This window comes from Pectinophora gossypiella, chromosome 1 (assembly GCF_024362695.1).
Source record: "Pectinophora gossypiella chromosome 1, ilPecGoss1.1, whole genome shotgun sequence".
Taxonomy (NCBI): Eukaryota; Metazoa; Arthropoda; class Insecta; order Lepidoptera; family Gelechiidae; genus Pectinophora; species Pectinophora gossypiella.
Genome location: NC_065404.1, coordinates 9,092,756 through 9,109,849, shown reverse-complemented (window position 1 = coordinate 9,109,849; position 17,094 = coordinate 9,092,756). Strand labels below are relative to the sequence as shown.

The following is a 17,094-nucleotide window of genomic DNA, read 5'->3' as shown; positions in this document are numbered from 1 at the left end:
ACTCACTTACTCGTATCTACTTCATTTAATAATGCGAACATTGATATGGACTACTTAGTTGAAAGATGTTTTATTGCCTCAGCGAGTAAATTTGTTGTATGTAAATGTACCTTAATCATTTTATTCTATTTGAAGGCGAAGATCATGATAAGAAATTAATAAGCACTAAGGACCTATTCGTATGGTAGGTGTGGTTCGTAAATATTGGGTAGTAAATCAACGTAGATAGAACTCCAACCTATAATTTGGACCTTCTTCTCATTAACATTCACAGAAGGCTCCGACCCGAAGGCACAGCAAACATATTTTCCAAAATATATTGATGGGATTTATGTAAATACCTACGGGTAGGGCATCAGCTCAATTGACCGAAAATTTGAAGTGGTAAAAGCCCTGCCGACCGACTGGGTGGTACATTCCACGCCCTTTGTAAATTCGATAACAATTCACCTCATGCCCCATATCAAAGAATTCCAATAAAATGTAGTGACTAGAACGGTCCAGCTTTATTCAAAGCTCTCTGTTTTTTTTTTAATTACTCGGCGGGACTGTGAAATCTACTGCGCATACCTTTTATTTTGACTTCATTAAATTAAGTTTCACTATCTCATTTGTAAGTTTATTATAATAGGTTTACAAAGTCTCAGATATTCATGCAGATAATATTGGCGAAGTTTATGACTGAACCCTTTCTAAAGAAAGCGCAATATTCGTTATTGTATTTTATCGTTGAATCGAGGCTAAGCACATGCTGCAGACTCTTTTGTGTGTAGCACTTACTATCTACCACAATGTAAGTCACTTACTTGAAATAATGTTATCGTTTTGTTCCAGGAAATGCGGTACCCACGGAGCGCTAGTTGAGAACTCAAATATGATTCAAGTGGAGAGTTTCAAGCGGCCGTCGCCGTCTCCCTCGCGGAGCTCAGTGCGCAGCGAGGGCCGTGCGGGCCGACAGCCGCGCGTCATCACGGTCAACCGCGACGCCTCCACCATGGTGGAGGGCGAGGCGAGCGCCGGCCCCGCCTGCGCTGATCAGGACTGGGACTGCCTCGCCGCGCACGCGCCGCATGCCCCGCACGCGCCGCACGCCGCGCACTTCCGCTCGCGAACCTTCAGCGACGGCTTCATCCGCAACACCAGCCTCGAGCTGCTACTCGGCGTCGACTGCGAGGCCTGTCTTGCTCTCGCCGCACAACGACAATGCATCGACAAACACATATCAGAACAGGAATTCGACTTAGTATGTAACTGCAATGTTCAACAAAACAATTACCTTAACTGCCACCGCGATATCGGCGATCACAGAGGACACACTCTTAATATTTATGATTTAGAGAGGATCAAACGCGACGCCGGAAGGAGCCATCTCGCGATTGGTTCGCATCGCAGCCTTGACCGGAAGAGCAATAAAAGCAAAACTATAGGTGTGTCAAATTATATTTCAAAACAGTTAATATCGTATGATCCCACGAACACGCTGATGCAGAAAATAAAACGGAAATTGTCTAATTTAAAAAAGATGGGTGGCGAAGTTATGTCAAAAAAACACCAGAACGCGGTCCAACTGGCGGAGATAACGTCGGGCTCCTCGAGCTCTCTCAAGAAACTGTCGATGTTGTCTCTAGCCGATAAATCTCAGAGAAGAGTTAATAGCCAAAGTTGCATTTATTCGTCGACGGGATATCCTAAAGACGATTCTAAACACGCATCGACGTACGCGAACTTTTCTGGCAACGTAGACCAGTGCTTTGACAGATTAAGGGACTGCAACATAAGCTCGGACATGAATAGGCGATCGACTCACAAAATGATTAAAATGCGTAGCTTCGATAATAACGACGATGTCGCGTCTAGAAACTGTTCTTTGGATTCAATGAAATTTTCTACTTTAGATAATCGCAGTCGATGTAGAAGTATAAGAAGGCAAATGTCATACAACGATTTTCCGAGTGAACGGTTTAGGGATAATAGAATATCGGAGACGTGGGCTCGGGAGGACACGCTCGAATCGAGGAGTACTCACACGGACTTAGTGGATGACGAGGCGGAAACATTCGCGGACGCTGACGTCATCATGCTGGGTACGCCGCGCGCCGCACGCGCACACTGCACCTGCGACCCCGCTCGCGCCACGCGGATACCTTCCATATTCTTCGATACACAGGTACAGGTAACTTTTGCCTTATGCTGCTTTCACACTATCGATTTTCTTCTACGTGACAATACGGTTTACGGTTACGATTATTTTGCCGCGATTATTTCCATACACTAGCATTGGCTACGCCACGGTATCACACCGCTTAGAAAAAACGCTAGTGTGAGAACAACCTTACTTCAAAGACTATCTAAAATCTGTCCATATCTAGAACGTAAGACAGGCTACATAAATACATATTTGTCTAGATAGATAAGTAATTCAAACCTCGTGTCTCATTTTGAACTTTCTATTCTAAGAAAGTAACATTTTTCATGCATTTTTCATTGTTACAACTTGGAGCAGAGAGAAGTATTCTCTAAGAAAATAATCTGACGAAAACTTTTCAGAACTGAAGAATCCTAACTTCGAAATCTAGATAGATGAAATGAAATCTTTGGAATGAGTAGAGTCGTCGCGGGTTCACAGACCACAGATGATAATGTTTGTTGCTTTTTATGAAGGGATATGCAAGAAAAAGGAAACTTAATCCATTTGAAGACTTCATCACAGTACTTTGACCAGTTGGATGTTTTTGACGAATTTTATTGTAATATTGCCTCGGCATTAACTTCTCTTCTATTTCCCTTTATCCCCGTTTTTTGTTGGAATGTAGGGCGCAAATAACAGATTTTCACTCCTCGCGATCTTTTGCAGCGTCTGTAGCTTGCTCCCATGCTGAAAGTTTTTAATTGTCGGTCAATCGAGCGTCGCACAGGTCTTTATGGGCCGCCCCCTTTTTGCGTTTTCCACGCGCATACCAGATCAAAGCTCGTCGGGACGGGTGTTCCATAGACCTATGGAAGGACATGACCAATCCACCGCCATTTCCACAGTATTTTGTCCACTACTCCTTACCCTATACGTAATGTATGTTGTAGGAGAAAAAGCGTGGTCCCCCAGCCCCGGACGTGACGGAGCGCGCCCAGAACCCCCGCGTGGCCTGCAGCCAGTGCAAGGCCCCCCAGTGGGTTCCCACCGGCACCACCTCCACCACCAGCCACAGCTCTACTACAACTGGCAACTCATCGCGTAAGTACCACCAGGTCATATTTTTTTTGTATACTTACAGCTTAAATCATCCCACGCATCCCACTCGTAGATACGAGATATGTTAGATACTGTCAGGTATTTCCCTCCAAGCTTTTAGGTGCGTATCATCTCGTAGTTGGTCACGCACACTCTTTTGTTTCACTTGGATATCTAAAGCACAAATGACAATGGGCACTTTTGTATGAAACTTGGTCCAAGAACCTCCACTGATGAGACTTATATGTAATGAAAGCTTATGCTTTCCCTATGATTCTGGCAAAGTCCTATCAGATTCTGTCCCGGGGTTCTTTTTTTACGGCCATGTTTGTCCTGGCTAAAAATGTGATAAAATACAGTGGGAGCTAAAATCGACTCAAGATGTGTTGCTGGATAACTAAGTCTACATAAATAATTATGTATCATATTGTATATCATTTTAAAGAGGATCTTTTCCAGAATCCGAAACATAAAAAAAAACAAAAAAAAATCCTTTTGTAAGCGAATTATAGTCAATTTATATCTGCAGCGCCATTGTTTCTCGGTAGCTAAGTTCAAGTTTCATGCCTTTTACCCCTTCCAAAAGTATCTTACCGATTTTTTTTATATTGCTTCCGGAATTTGATCTGAGTGATAATAACAAGAAAAATAAATAAACACCTCTCCGATAGAGACCGGCTAAGCTATTGCCTATTGCAAGAAATCGTCATCATTAGCAAGTCATTACGGTATTGCATATTATAAGCTTATCAGCAACTTGGAACTTGGTCCAAGAACCTCCACTGGTGAGACTTGCATGTAATGATAGCTTATACTTGTCCTATGATTCTGGCAAAGTTCTATCAAACTCTGTCCTAGGGTTTTTTTACGGCCATGTTTGTCCTGAGTGTACAGTAGTGGACTGCAAAATCACCTCAGGATTTGTTGTCGATAAACTATTTAACTAAGGCTATATACATAATTATATATCATAATGTATATCAATTTTAAAGGGGAAGGTTATCAGAATCTGAAACACAAATAAAAAAATGCATTAAGTAAGTATGTAAACGACTTTTAGCCAACTCACGTCCGTAGCACCATTTTTCTCAGCAACTACGTACGAGTTTCGCGCCTTCCAACCTTTCCAAAGAAGCCCAATCATTTTTTCCTTCTTCTGATATTGCATTCTTAACCTGACAAGACTAAGTGACAACAACAAGAAATAAAATAGATACCATTCCGATAGAGGCCGCGTAAGCTATGGACCTATTGCAAGATAACGTACTCAAAGGCTAGTCATTATAATCCAACAGACGTAACATGATTAGAATGCAGGAGGACGCAAATGTAGTATGTTTTCTTTCACCACAATCTTGTTTTATTAATCCAGGCTTATATCTTGTCTTATAAACAATGCCGAATGGTACAACAAACGTATCGTAAACGTAAGGTTGCCTGGTAGTAATTGCTACCTTGGCAATAAAGCCGCCTTTTGCACCAGTTATTGCCTGAACTTGTTTAATGTGTTTCTTTTGTATACAATAGAGTCATTGTATTGCATCTTGATTAGAATGACTTATTTCTTGTTTCTCTCGTACTAAGCTGTATAGTTGTATTGCTGTTAGTGTTAAAGAGACACATATTTCGTCTCTTTCGCATAAGGCGATGTACTACATTTCCGTCCCGCCGCATTCTAATCATGTTACGTCTGTTGGATTATAATGACTAGCCTTTGAGTACGTTATCTTGCAATAGGTCCATAGCTTACGCGGCCTCTATCGGAATGGTATCTATTTTTTTTTTTTCTTTGTTGTCACTTGTCAGGTTAAGAATGTAATATCAGAAGAAGGAAAAAATGATTGGGCTTCTTTGGAAAGGTTGGAAGGCGCGAAACTCGTACGTAGCTGCTGAGAAAAATGGTGCTACGGACGTGAGTTGGCTAAAAGTCGTTTACATAATGCATTTTTTTTATTTGTGTTTCTGATTCTGATAACCTTTCCCTTTAAAATTGATATACATTATGATATATAATTATGTATATAGACTTAGTTAAATAGTTTTTCGACAACAAATCCTGAGGTGATTTTGCAGTCCACTACTGTACACTCAGGACAAACATGGCCGTAAAAAAACCCTAGGACAGAGTTTGATAGAACTTTGCCAGAATCATAGGACAAGTATAAGCTATCATTACATGCAAGTCTCACCAGTGGAGGTTCTTGGACCAAGTTCCAAGTTGCTGATAAGCTTATAATATGCAATACCGTAATGACTTGCTAATGATGACGATTTCTTGCAATAGGCAATAGCTTAGCCGGTCTCTATCGGAGAGGTGTTTATTTATTTTTCTTGTTATTATCACTCAGATCAAATTCCGGAAGCAATATAAAAAAAATCGGTAAGATACTTTTGGAAGGGGTAAAAGGCATGAAACTTGAACTTAGCTACCGAGAAACAATGGCGCTGCAGATATAAATTGACTATAATTCGCTTACAAAAAGATTTTTTTTTGTTTTTTTTTTTATGTTTCGGATTCTGGAAAAGATCCTCTTTAAAATGATATACAATATGATACATAATTATTTATGTAGACTTTGTTATCCAGCAACAAATCTTGAGCCGATTTTAGCTCCCACTGTATTTTATCACATTTTTAGCCAGGACAAACATGGCCGTAAAAAAAGAACCCCGGGACAGAATCTGATAGTACTTTGCCAGATTCATAGGGAAAGCATAAGCTTTCATTACATATAAGTCTCATCAGTGGAGGTTCTTGGACCAGATTCGCCCATTCTCCTTTGTGGAAAAAGTAAACTTAGTTCCATAATGCGTACCTATCGTAGAATATAAACATTGATGACCTCCTTTTCACCCTTCTCTCTTTCTTATTTTTTTCACTTTTATTTTTTTCTTTTCTTTTTTTAACGTTTCTTTTTTTTGAAGTTGGTTAGGTTAAAAATCATGTGTCAATCTAAACGAAAGCACTACTTACAGTAAACCCCCGGGCGTCTCGTAGTCCGACTGCTTTGACTGCCAATCGGACCACATAAACTTTTCTTTCCTTTTGGTTCGATCTCCTAATCGGACTTGTAGTCCGATTCCGAACCTATATTTTTAGATCACGTGGTCCCACCGACCGGACGACTATCCCATAAGAGCGCAGCGCTGGAATTCTAACGTTTATGAATCATTAAGCAAGGAGAATGCAATGTTGCAAGATGCTTTGACATGAATAGTACGACAGGCCGGACCCAAGATGGTTTCTATAGGCATATCATCACTATGCGACATGGCTTTGCCTTGCGTCTAACCAAACATTGTCGAAGTCTATCGCCAGTGAAATTGTTTATTGTGAATGGGTGCCGAGACAAACCTCTGTGGTTTAACGGCATCATTCAAACCATGTATTTAGATTAAGGATATAAAGAAAATAAATAAAAAAAAGTCGTCTATTCATCGATGTGTGTGCAGGCAAATCTGTCATTATTATTATTTTTTATTTGACGTGACTTATTGTAGATTTGCCGCAGATGGCATTAACTACTTGGCCGGACAAATGGGGAGCGTTGAAGGCTCTCACCCGATACAACGTTTAAGACAGCAGGCCTGAGGGTGCCCAGTTACCTTCTCAGTACCCAAAAAGTCCAGTCCAATTTCTTTAGTAGTTAGTATACTTGTAATACTACTTGTACCGCCTACTGTAAATCCTGAAACCGTCATTACCTGTATTCCACATCGGTGAGGATAGAACCACAGTACAGGTTGTCAGAAAACAATTTGTAGCTCCTCTTCCTATTAGCGTCCTATGCAAATATGTAGTATACAAATAGTGGTGTGCCCATCTCCTATAAATTATTCCGTCAAGTTAGACAGGTCGCGGAACCTTAGTCAACTTGTAAAACGTGCCCGGAATGATAAACAGCATTGACATTGTAACAAGTTTTTCGTTTCCCTCCTGGCCATAGGTACATCAAATTGTTGTACAGGAATATAATCACTTTATCTTCGCATTTAAAACGATTCAGCGTCAAAAACCATGCCTTTATGCCTATATTCTTTTGAGGTAGACAGAATGATGGATTTTTTATCAGTCATTTTTCATTTTTTTACGCTACGTATTGTTCCAAAGTAGACAAAGCCTGAAGATGCTATGAATAAAATTCTGTCAGCCAATTTATAAATACTCTACTTTCCACATTTTTGTAGTAAATATAGATGTATCGAATTTAAAAGGTAGTTTGCTGAACTATACACATGCTGTAGTCGGTACGAATTTAATTACTCCAGAATTTGGAACAATTGTTTTTATTAATTTAATCGTAAATAAGACTTGAAACATAGTTATATCTTCGTAATAACTATATAAAATAAAAAGCTGAATCGAACGATATTCCTTACAAAATGTCCTAAGTATTTTCACAGCAAAAGTAACAGAATTAACTGAAGGTAATCAAACTGATCCTTGATCTGATTCGCACTTACAAGATCGCAAGTGGAACGCGTCCGCCAAAAAAGTGCTTATTCACTCTTACCTTGAAGACACAAGTAGTGACCGGGCAGGCGGGCACTTACTAGAGAGCTCAATAGTTTAGTTCACAAGTTGAACGACACCACAGATACTGTACAGTAAATGGATAAAATAAGAGAGTGCTTGAATTTGTCTGAAAGAGGCTAAAAGGTATCTTGTATCTTGTCTAAACGCTGCTAAATATAAATTGTAGCACGACTCATGCGCCCGACCTCCTGGCGCTAAAATTAATAACGTAGATAAATTGTTAACTTGCAAATTACTTCTATTTAAGTAAGTACTAAAATGCTCTCGTAAGGATACATAGCATTTACTTTATAGCTCCCTAGTACTAATTGATCAAATAAAGTGTGCCTCGAAATTATTAATCAGAAATTGGTATAAAATTAGGTGATAATGACAACACTTAGAGCAACTAGAACAAGACATATACAATAGTTATAACTTCTATGCGGTTCTGGAAACGAATAAAAAAAATAGAACACATTCACCGGCTTGTTTTTCCAGACATGTCGAAAAACTGGCAGAGAACATAAGTCCTTTCTAACACGATGGACAATTGTTATGGGCGATAGGCATCATACCTTGTCACCATAAAGTTCAACATATCTTCGTTTAGTGATTCGTACTAGTGGCTGCAAGTTGTCGTCTGTTTACTTGTGGCGCTGTCCACCTCATTACGGATTACGGGCGCGAGTTTAGATATGTATACTAGTTGATAAAACATTCCGCTTTTGCCTGACATGTTTTTTTTATTATTTTTACCCACCTAAATCTTACTTCCAACAATAAAGGAAACTCTAGATATCACGTGTCCCTCAGAATCGCTGGTCACTAAGTGGGCAGCAATTATTGAGCACCATTTCAACGTAAAATACGCTTACAAAATACGAGTGACCGGCGACTCTAACGGACACTATATGACCACCGTAATCTATCGAGACTAACGCACAGGGAAAGAGCATGATGAAACGTGCTTCGTAATTCCAAGATGAAATATTTTTGACGCTTCGGCCATTGGCACTATCAGCAGATAGTAGAAAGGCCACTTTCTGATAGTAATTACTCGTTCACTACTACTATCCTTTCTTTCATCTACATAGTCATTAAAAAGTGTGTAAAATCCGCTTTGGAATGGTCCCGCTCCCGTGAAAGCTGCGATTCAGTTTTGAGCAGCCCGCGTTGACATTTCACGTCATTCGTTGCGCCGAGTCACAAAGCACACGCACATTGGGTCGAAAGTGCTATTGCAGGGACTTACGATTCAACTTTCGTTTATCACATATTTGATTATGCCAATAGATAGAGCTAATCAAACACAATAAATGTTATGTTAAGTCATTTTTTCCTAAAGTGTATACTTTGGTCAGAAAAAAACATTTTCTGTTTTTTTTGTATGAAACGTATCAAAGACAGTTAAATTTCTGCCAAGTCCATACCGATCCAGCCGCGAGACCTTATTTTCTGTAATCTTTGTCTAGTTGACTACTCAAATGCAAAATCAGCATCTGCCTAAAGTTGCAATTCTTTGAAAGAAATGGGTCAGAAAAGGACAAAAAATTCAACATTTCAAAATTCAGTTTTATGTTTTATTAATTTATTATAAGCTTAGTTCTATGTTAAATACTATACAGAAATACATTACAACACAAGTGACAAAGTTAAAATGAACAAAAAATTATTTTGAAGGTACCTACCCAAAACATTATAATTAATGAATAACCTTTACTTATGTTTCTTCGTTATAAAATTTCTCAAAATTAATTAACTTCTATATATCACTATTGCTCGCCATAAATTGTGACAATACATTCTTACAACTCTTTTTACAATTAATTGGTTACCTATATAAGTTTTAACAAAATAATAATATAATCTTAAGAGATAAACAAAAATATACTACTTAACTTGTAAAAGACAAAAGATATTAAATACAAAAAAGTTAGCCATTATTTTAGAATGCTATTCACTTCACTATCACTAGAACTATCTTCTAAATTACTTATGTCTATAAATTCTATATCAGATTCAAGCGGATAATGCAGCAAAAGCTCTCTGGCTTCGGAAGAAAGAATCATTCTCTTTTGCTTTGTCATTTGAGGTCTAAGACTCGTTATCACTGGATCAGAAGACAATAGAAGATTATTATGCAAAATGTCTTCATTTGTCGCTGTCCTACTTATTTTTCTGGAATGGTTCTCTCTGTATTTCCGGAAGTCTTTGTTACGAGCTTCTGCTGCTTCTTCAGATAGTTTTCCTATGGGCATAGCACCAAAAATGGATAAAATTCAAAATTTTCTCAGTACTGTAAAAACACTGCAAAGATGTATGAGGAATTTTATCCATGGTATTACATGCCATCGAGCTATTGATCCATGGAGCAGATATAATTAAACATTTTGGTGCTATGCTCATTTTGGTGCTATGCCCATTTTGGTGCTATGCAAATTTTATCCATTTTTGGTGCTATGCCCATAGGAAAACTATCTGAAGAAGCAGCAGAAGCTCGTAACAAAGACTTCCGGAAATACAGAGAGAACCATTCCAGAAAAATAAGTAGGACAGCGACAAATGAAGACATTTTGCATAATCTTCTATTGTCTTCTGATCCAGTGATAACGAGTCTTAGACCTCAAATGACAAAGCAAAAGGGAATGATTCTTTCTTCCGAAGCCAGAGAGCTTTTGCTGCATTATCCGCTTGAATCTGATATAGAATTTATAGACATAAGTAATTTAGAAGATAGTTCTAGTGATAGTGAAGTGAATAGCATTTTAAAATAATGGCTAACTTTTTTGTATTTAATATCTTTTGTCTTTTACAAGTTAAGTAGTATATTTTTGTTTATCTCTTAAGATTATATTATTATTTTGTTAAAACTTATGTAGGTAACCAATGATTAAGAGTTGTAAGAATGTATTGTCACAATTTATGGCGAGCAATAGTGATATATAGAAGTTAATTAATTTTGAGAAATTTTATAACGAAAAAACATAAGGTAAGGTTATTCATTAATTATAATGCTCTGGGTAGGTACCTTCAAAATAATTTTTTGTTCATTTTAACTTTGTCACTTGTGTTGTAATGTATTTCTGTATAGTATTTAACATAGAACTAAGCTTATAATAAATTAATAAAACATAAAACTGAATTTTGAAATGTTGAATTTTTTGTCCTTTTCTGACCCATTTCTTTCAAAGAATTGCAACTTTAGGCAGATGCTGATTTTGCATTTGAGTAGTCAACTAGACAAAGATTACAGAAAATAAGGTCTCGCGGCTGGATCGGTATGGACTTGGCAGAAATTTAACTGTCTTTGATACGTTTCATACAAAAAAAACAGAAAATGTTTTTTTCTGACCAAAGTATACACTTTAGGAAAAAATGACCTAACATAACATTTATTGTGTTTGATTAGCTCTATCTATTGGCATAATCAAATATGTGATAAACGAAAGTTGAATCGTAAGTCCCTGCAATAGCACTTTCGACCCAATGTGACACGCCCCGATTCAAATTGTAGCTTGTTGTAATTCAGTGGAGTACGTGATCCTAGGGAAAAAAAATAAGCGGATATTGATGAATTGGTTTGGTATGAAAAGTCCACTTTATAGGGCGGGAACATGTTCATTACTTTTTTTTTGACATGACTTATTGTAGATTTGCCGCGGATGGCATTAACTACTTGGACGGACAAAATGTTCATTACAACATGTTCCCCCAGGGCGGTGCAATTTTTTTTGTATATTAAGAGTGTAGTGTATAATGGAGTGACCACCAGTGGTACACCACGCTACAACAGCGAATAGCCCGTGCGCCACCGGTGGTGCACCCAGGCTTGAACGTGTAAGGTAACTCTAGTACCCAAGCTTAATATATAACGTCGGCAAATCCGAAACAGTGTTTTTCTGTTTATTTTTTTAGTTTAGTAGTTATTTAAAGCTTGATTAGGTACTTTAAAGCGGTATATAAAGCGAAAGTTGATGGTAGGGCTGGCAGAGGAAGTTCTTCTGACTTACATTGACTAAATTGGAGATGTCACTAGAAAAGGTTTAGTACAATCTACTCTGAACCGGCGTGCGTGTATGAAGCGATTGATGAATGTGAAGGAAGCAAGAGAAGTGTATCAGAATCGAAGCGAATGGAATTCCATAGTCTCTGCTTACCCCGGTGGGAAATAGGCGTGAGTTTATGTATGTATGTATGTGTATGTATTAGGTACTTTAAACGGCACGGCACACTGGCCGTCATCGTATTCTTTAAATTCCGTCCTAATGTAGGCAGAGTTGTTTGCTTAGTAACCATGCTATATGGTGGTGATAGATACCTATTTAATATTCATAAGGATGTGCGTAATAGTAGGTACTAGGTATCCTCAAAACGTAGGTACTGTCATAATTCCGACAAGCCATATGTTACCGTCAAAAACTCTACCCACCATCATAATTTATATTCAATACATAAAAGAGTGTCATTTACAAAATAATATCGACAATAAATAACAGCGTACAACATAAATATCTCCGTGATTCATAACTTACGTTTTGTCCCAGAGCCGGACTCTACAAAATAATAAAACACTCTGAAAACCTAATTCGTTGCGCTAACAATATACATTGTGGTGGCATGTTTGAGTTATTCGCCAGTCGCCGCAGAACCAATATATTAACCTAGTTCTAGTGTTATCCAATTTGAGGCATAACCCTGGATCAGTTAATACTCGGTCGGCATTTGACTGATCGTGAAACGTCAATGGAATACGCGTGGGTACTTCAACTCCACCGCTCTCCAGCTCGCCATTATTAATGGAAATAACGCCAATAACCGTATATAACGGTTATTCGTCATGTTAAAGTTACCGGAGAGAATGAGTTTCTCAGACCACAATAATGGGCCAGCTATAATTGAAGCCACGAGAAAGTATCCGGGTTTCGGGTCCTGTGTAAATACGACTTAGCGTCACCCCTATTCTTCTGTCCGGTAGTTGAGTTTTATGTGCCTTCAGTGGACCAAATAGTTGTTTCCTTTCACACATACATATATGTCTTCACGCTGTTTCCCTTTCGGAATTGTCATGATGCTCATGACGAAGTGCCAACTTCCTATTCGTGTAATTTTCTCGATTGCGCCCCCTTCAGAAAATCGCGATCGTTTCCTTCCGCACTTTACATTGTGTTAAGAAAACAATAATTAGGAGTACGATCCCTCCCATTAACCCATCCATGCTGACAAATGAAACTTTATTCAGGGAACACCGAGGATTATTTAGGCATTATTACCCACCCCTTAAATGAAGGTTGCTTTTGAATCCCGCGGAATATTAAAAATATTACAAGCCGACCGCTCCTGAAACTGACAAGGAAGGTACTTAAATCATTAGAGAACAATAATTCATTAAAATAAAACATCTATTGTTTTTGTAGGGTATTTCAATTTACTGAGAAAAAAAAATGCTATGTCGATTCAATTAAAACGTCAAGGATAAATTCCTAATTTAAATATTTCTTCCTTTGGTTTTTCTTTGAGTCTGAGTAGCTCCAGTGTTCGCTCATTTAGTCCGACCCGCCTCAGTTCGTGCAAAGCACACACATTTTGGACTTTTCAAATCTTCTTTTTGTTGTTTCTTACGTAGGTATTCAATCACACCCTGTTATCACCTTATAGCCTCACAGATTCAGCTCGTGACGTGCGAAGATACGAACACGTTGGGCAAGATAAATTGTAGAAACTGGTTTCTACAAAATACTGGGTGATTTATTTTTATTTTAACTTGGTTTCATCGTGGTGAAGGAAACACCAATTTACCAAGAGTTTTGGTCTAATTATAGTCCATTAAATTGTGTATTGCAGCGTATAGGTAACCCGCTACGCTCTAACAACTTAATATCGAGTTTAATTATCGGCACTTCATCATGTATCCTATCCTATCCCTAAAAAGAGATATCGGATAATTGAGATCATGCATCCCATTGCATAAGAGAATCGGTCACAGAACGACGCTGAAGCTAGTTTCAGAAATACATATAAGTATAAGTAAGTATATTAAATTTGAACTATAAACTAACGAACGCTTGCCTCTCACTTTGAGGTCGCAGGTTCGAATCCAGCACAGGCCTACACCAATGATTGTCGAATTCATGTTTGTATCATAAATAATTATCACGTGCTCAGCGGTGAAGGAAAACATCGTGAGCAAACCCACATTCCCGAGACATGCATTTTCAGAGGTATGTGACCTAACCTGTATTGGGTTGGTTTTCCCTTCGCGTTGGAAAGTCAGACAGGCAGTCGCTTTCTAAAAAAACCGGACCTGTTAAATCTTCAGGTTGGGTAAGCGGACCCTGTGTAAAACGGGATAAAGCTAGGAAGGTGATGATGAAACGGTTATGATAAACGGTATAGTGACAGGTCAACTCTATAGGTACAAGCGTGTTCTTCTCGTGGAATGATAAAGACTAAAGAGCATAAGAGATGTATAGCATAAACAGACGTTCCACAACGAAGAACACAAGTTTCCATACTTACCTACTTATATCAAGATTATCTTGCCTTTACTGCCACTAAACTACACCGTATATTAAAATAGTCGTATAGGGTCAACCCTTTAAACTGCCATGCCGTCCCGTAACTTATTCTACATTGCGTGAGGATATATTGTAATATACTTTGCACAATATACTTTATCTTCCCTATAACTAGAACTTGGGTAAATACTTATAAAGTATTCTCCAATTATATTGAACGCCCACCACACAATACGTGTGAGCCATTTTGTATGTTTTCTGTAATTTCCGTTCTTTTTGCCCAAATGTCTTTTGTTTGCCCTTTTATCCTTATCGAGTGTTAATTAAGGTTTGTGTGTAATCATAATACGACCGATGTTATAAGTTATTTCTTTCTATTATTGAATAATTGATATCACGTGACGTGTCTCACGGCAAAGGGGAACATCAAGGTTTTATTACTTTTTTAAGAACTTTATTGCCCGATAGTACTTATTTTAGATTTTTACGGCATTTCAAATAGTATCTCGCACAACTCAAAATGTAGCAGAACATCCTTACTCCACCAACTCCCAGTACTTGGCCACATATTAGACTGTTTATTGTTTATGTTTATTGTTATGTTGTTCACAAACGATACAACACAAGACGTAAGAACGTTCTTCAAAGTCCCATAAAGTGCGTAAGCAGTGGAGCGGACAAGGCGGGTCGTTTCATTACATTCCGCAGTAGCAATTACGACGGAGTAAGAAGCACAGTCCGGGGCCTTTAAGCCTTGTAAGCTGGCGTATCCACTGCACGCTGATCGGGTTTGCGTTTGACAGCAAGATTATCGGAAGCTTCGTAACGACCGATCGCTGACCCAAATTGGTTTTGATGTTATTCCACTAATGCGACTGCTACCTATTAGGTACACTGGGCAGATTTCATTTTTATTTTCGCACTCCGAATTTGTTTATTGCCGACGATTTCTTTTTAATTTTCATATTGATTTTTTTTTACCGCGTAGGCACGGTTTATTCATTATATTAATTAACAAAATAGGTTTTTATAGCATTTGATGATAGTTTATTTTGTGTAGGTAGGTACTCACTTATGTTATACGATTTTCAGTATTAATTCGTAATACACGTTCAAGCAACAACCATGATAGTGGGATCCGTAATACATTTTCATGGTGCCACTGACCCGCGAAGGAGTCACAAACAAACCTATAAACCAAGAAAGTTTCACATGTTAGGGCGTGCTTCCAATCTTATAGTGTATTGTACGCACGGGGGCACATTTCACTGGCAATATGTTACTGTTTGGTTTCGTATTTTATGGCCGCTAGGTGGTAACAAAACCATTTTATTTTTAACTAGCCTTCCCGCCTTGTTGCTTAGCTCGCCGATTTTCAATTTTCCCTGGATCGCCGCATGCAATAAAATTGAAATTCCGAAAACAATACGTTGCGCGGTACTAAGAAATATAACATTTACAGGGAACCATTGCGCAACACAACTTATTGACAAATCCGTCCTTACAAAGCAAGCGATCGATATCGTCAACCTTCATACTTCTATTAATACCTAATAAAACTTTCCCAAAGTTACTGACCTCCGAAGTAAGGTATTACATACTCCCCTTTCACCTTCGGGAACTTTAATTAGCACTCTATTAATTAGGTTTCGTGTTGATGAATCCCAAAACTTTTATAACAGAATAAAATTTATTACCCGTCGTCGTTGAAATCCTCTGAGCCTTTGTCGCGAGGCAATTCGTGTTTCGAATACCGAATGTGAAGAGAAGGGGGCTGAGGGAAGCCGCGGGCGAGAGTAACTCCATTCGGCTCATGCCGATGACATATTCGTAACGACCCCGAAAACTTATGCAGCATAAGTTGCTGTTACAGACAACGTACAGTTTGGGTTTGCTTATGCTCGTTGTACAAGTTGGTACGCGACATAGTTTGGCCGTACACGCCGCCTATTACCGGCCGCATAATGGCGCACACTAGCGACTCTAATTGTACACCCGTGCTACGCCGCGGTTATCTTGTTAACCTCACCGACAAAATCCAATGCTTCTATTGATGCTTGACTAAAGGAAAATAAAGAGATCTTATTTTATAGTCAATTAATACACATAAAATTAAATCATCATCATTATCTTCCCAGCGTTTCCCGTTTTGCTTACCTATCCTAAAGATTCGACAGGTCCGGTTTTCTACAGAAGCGACTGCCTGTCTACCCGCCAACCCGCTAAGGAAAAACCAGCCCAATATAGGTTAGGTCACATACCTCCGAAATACATTTCTCGGGAATGTGGTTTCATGATGTTTTCCTTCACCGCTGAGCACGTGATAATCACTTATGATCCAAACATGAAAATAAATTCGGAAATCATTGGTTTAGCTCTATGCTGGGATTAAAACCTGCGACCTCAAATTGAGAGTCAAGCGCTCTACCAACTGGGCTATCACGGCTCTCATAAAAAAGATTAAATTTAAAATACAATTTTGTTAACCTAATGAACGACAATTTTTATCTTTGGTAATTTGTGTTGTATTGTCTGTAATACCTATTGGGTGTAATAAAAAAAATTATCTTGTATTATATTTTATCCAGTCCACAAAAGTTCGTTTTTAAATTGTTCCATATAATTATTTGAGCAATTGCTTTTACTTGGGCCATTAAATCCGCTGTACGTATTATACCTACCTAAACTTATGGTCTAAAGCTGAAAACAGACCAAAATTCTTCCGCATCATACCTCATCATCACCAGCCCATTAACGTCCCCACTGCAGGGGCACGGGTCTTCCCTATGGATGGATAGGGAGATCGGGCCTTAAACCACCACGCGGGCCCAGTG

At 38.5% G+C, this 17,094-nt stretch overlaps 1 protein-coding gene across 1 annotated transcript in view; it reads left to right on the top strand.

Moving 5' to 3' along the window:
* The first annotated feature begins 874 nt into the window (after nt 1-874).
* Nucleotides 875-17,094, top strand: part of LOC126366124 (uncharacterized) — a 31,971-nt gene continuing 15,751 nt past the window's right edge. Inside the window, exons 1-2 of the mRNA XM_050009072.1 lie at nt 875-2,167; nt 3,079-3,229. Coding sequence (XP_049865029.1) covers nt 875-2,167; nt 3,079-3,229 — 1,444 coding nt within the window. The remainder of the gene's footprint in view (nt 2,168-3,078; nt 3,230-17,094) is intronic.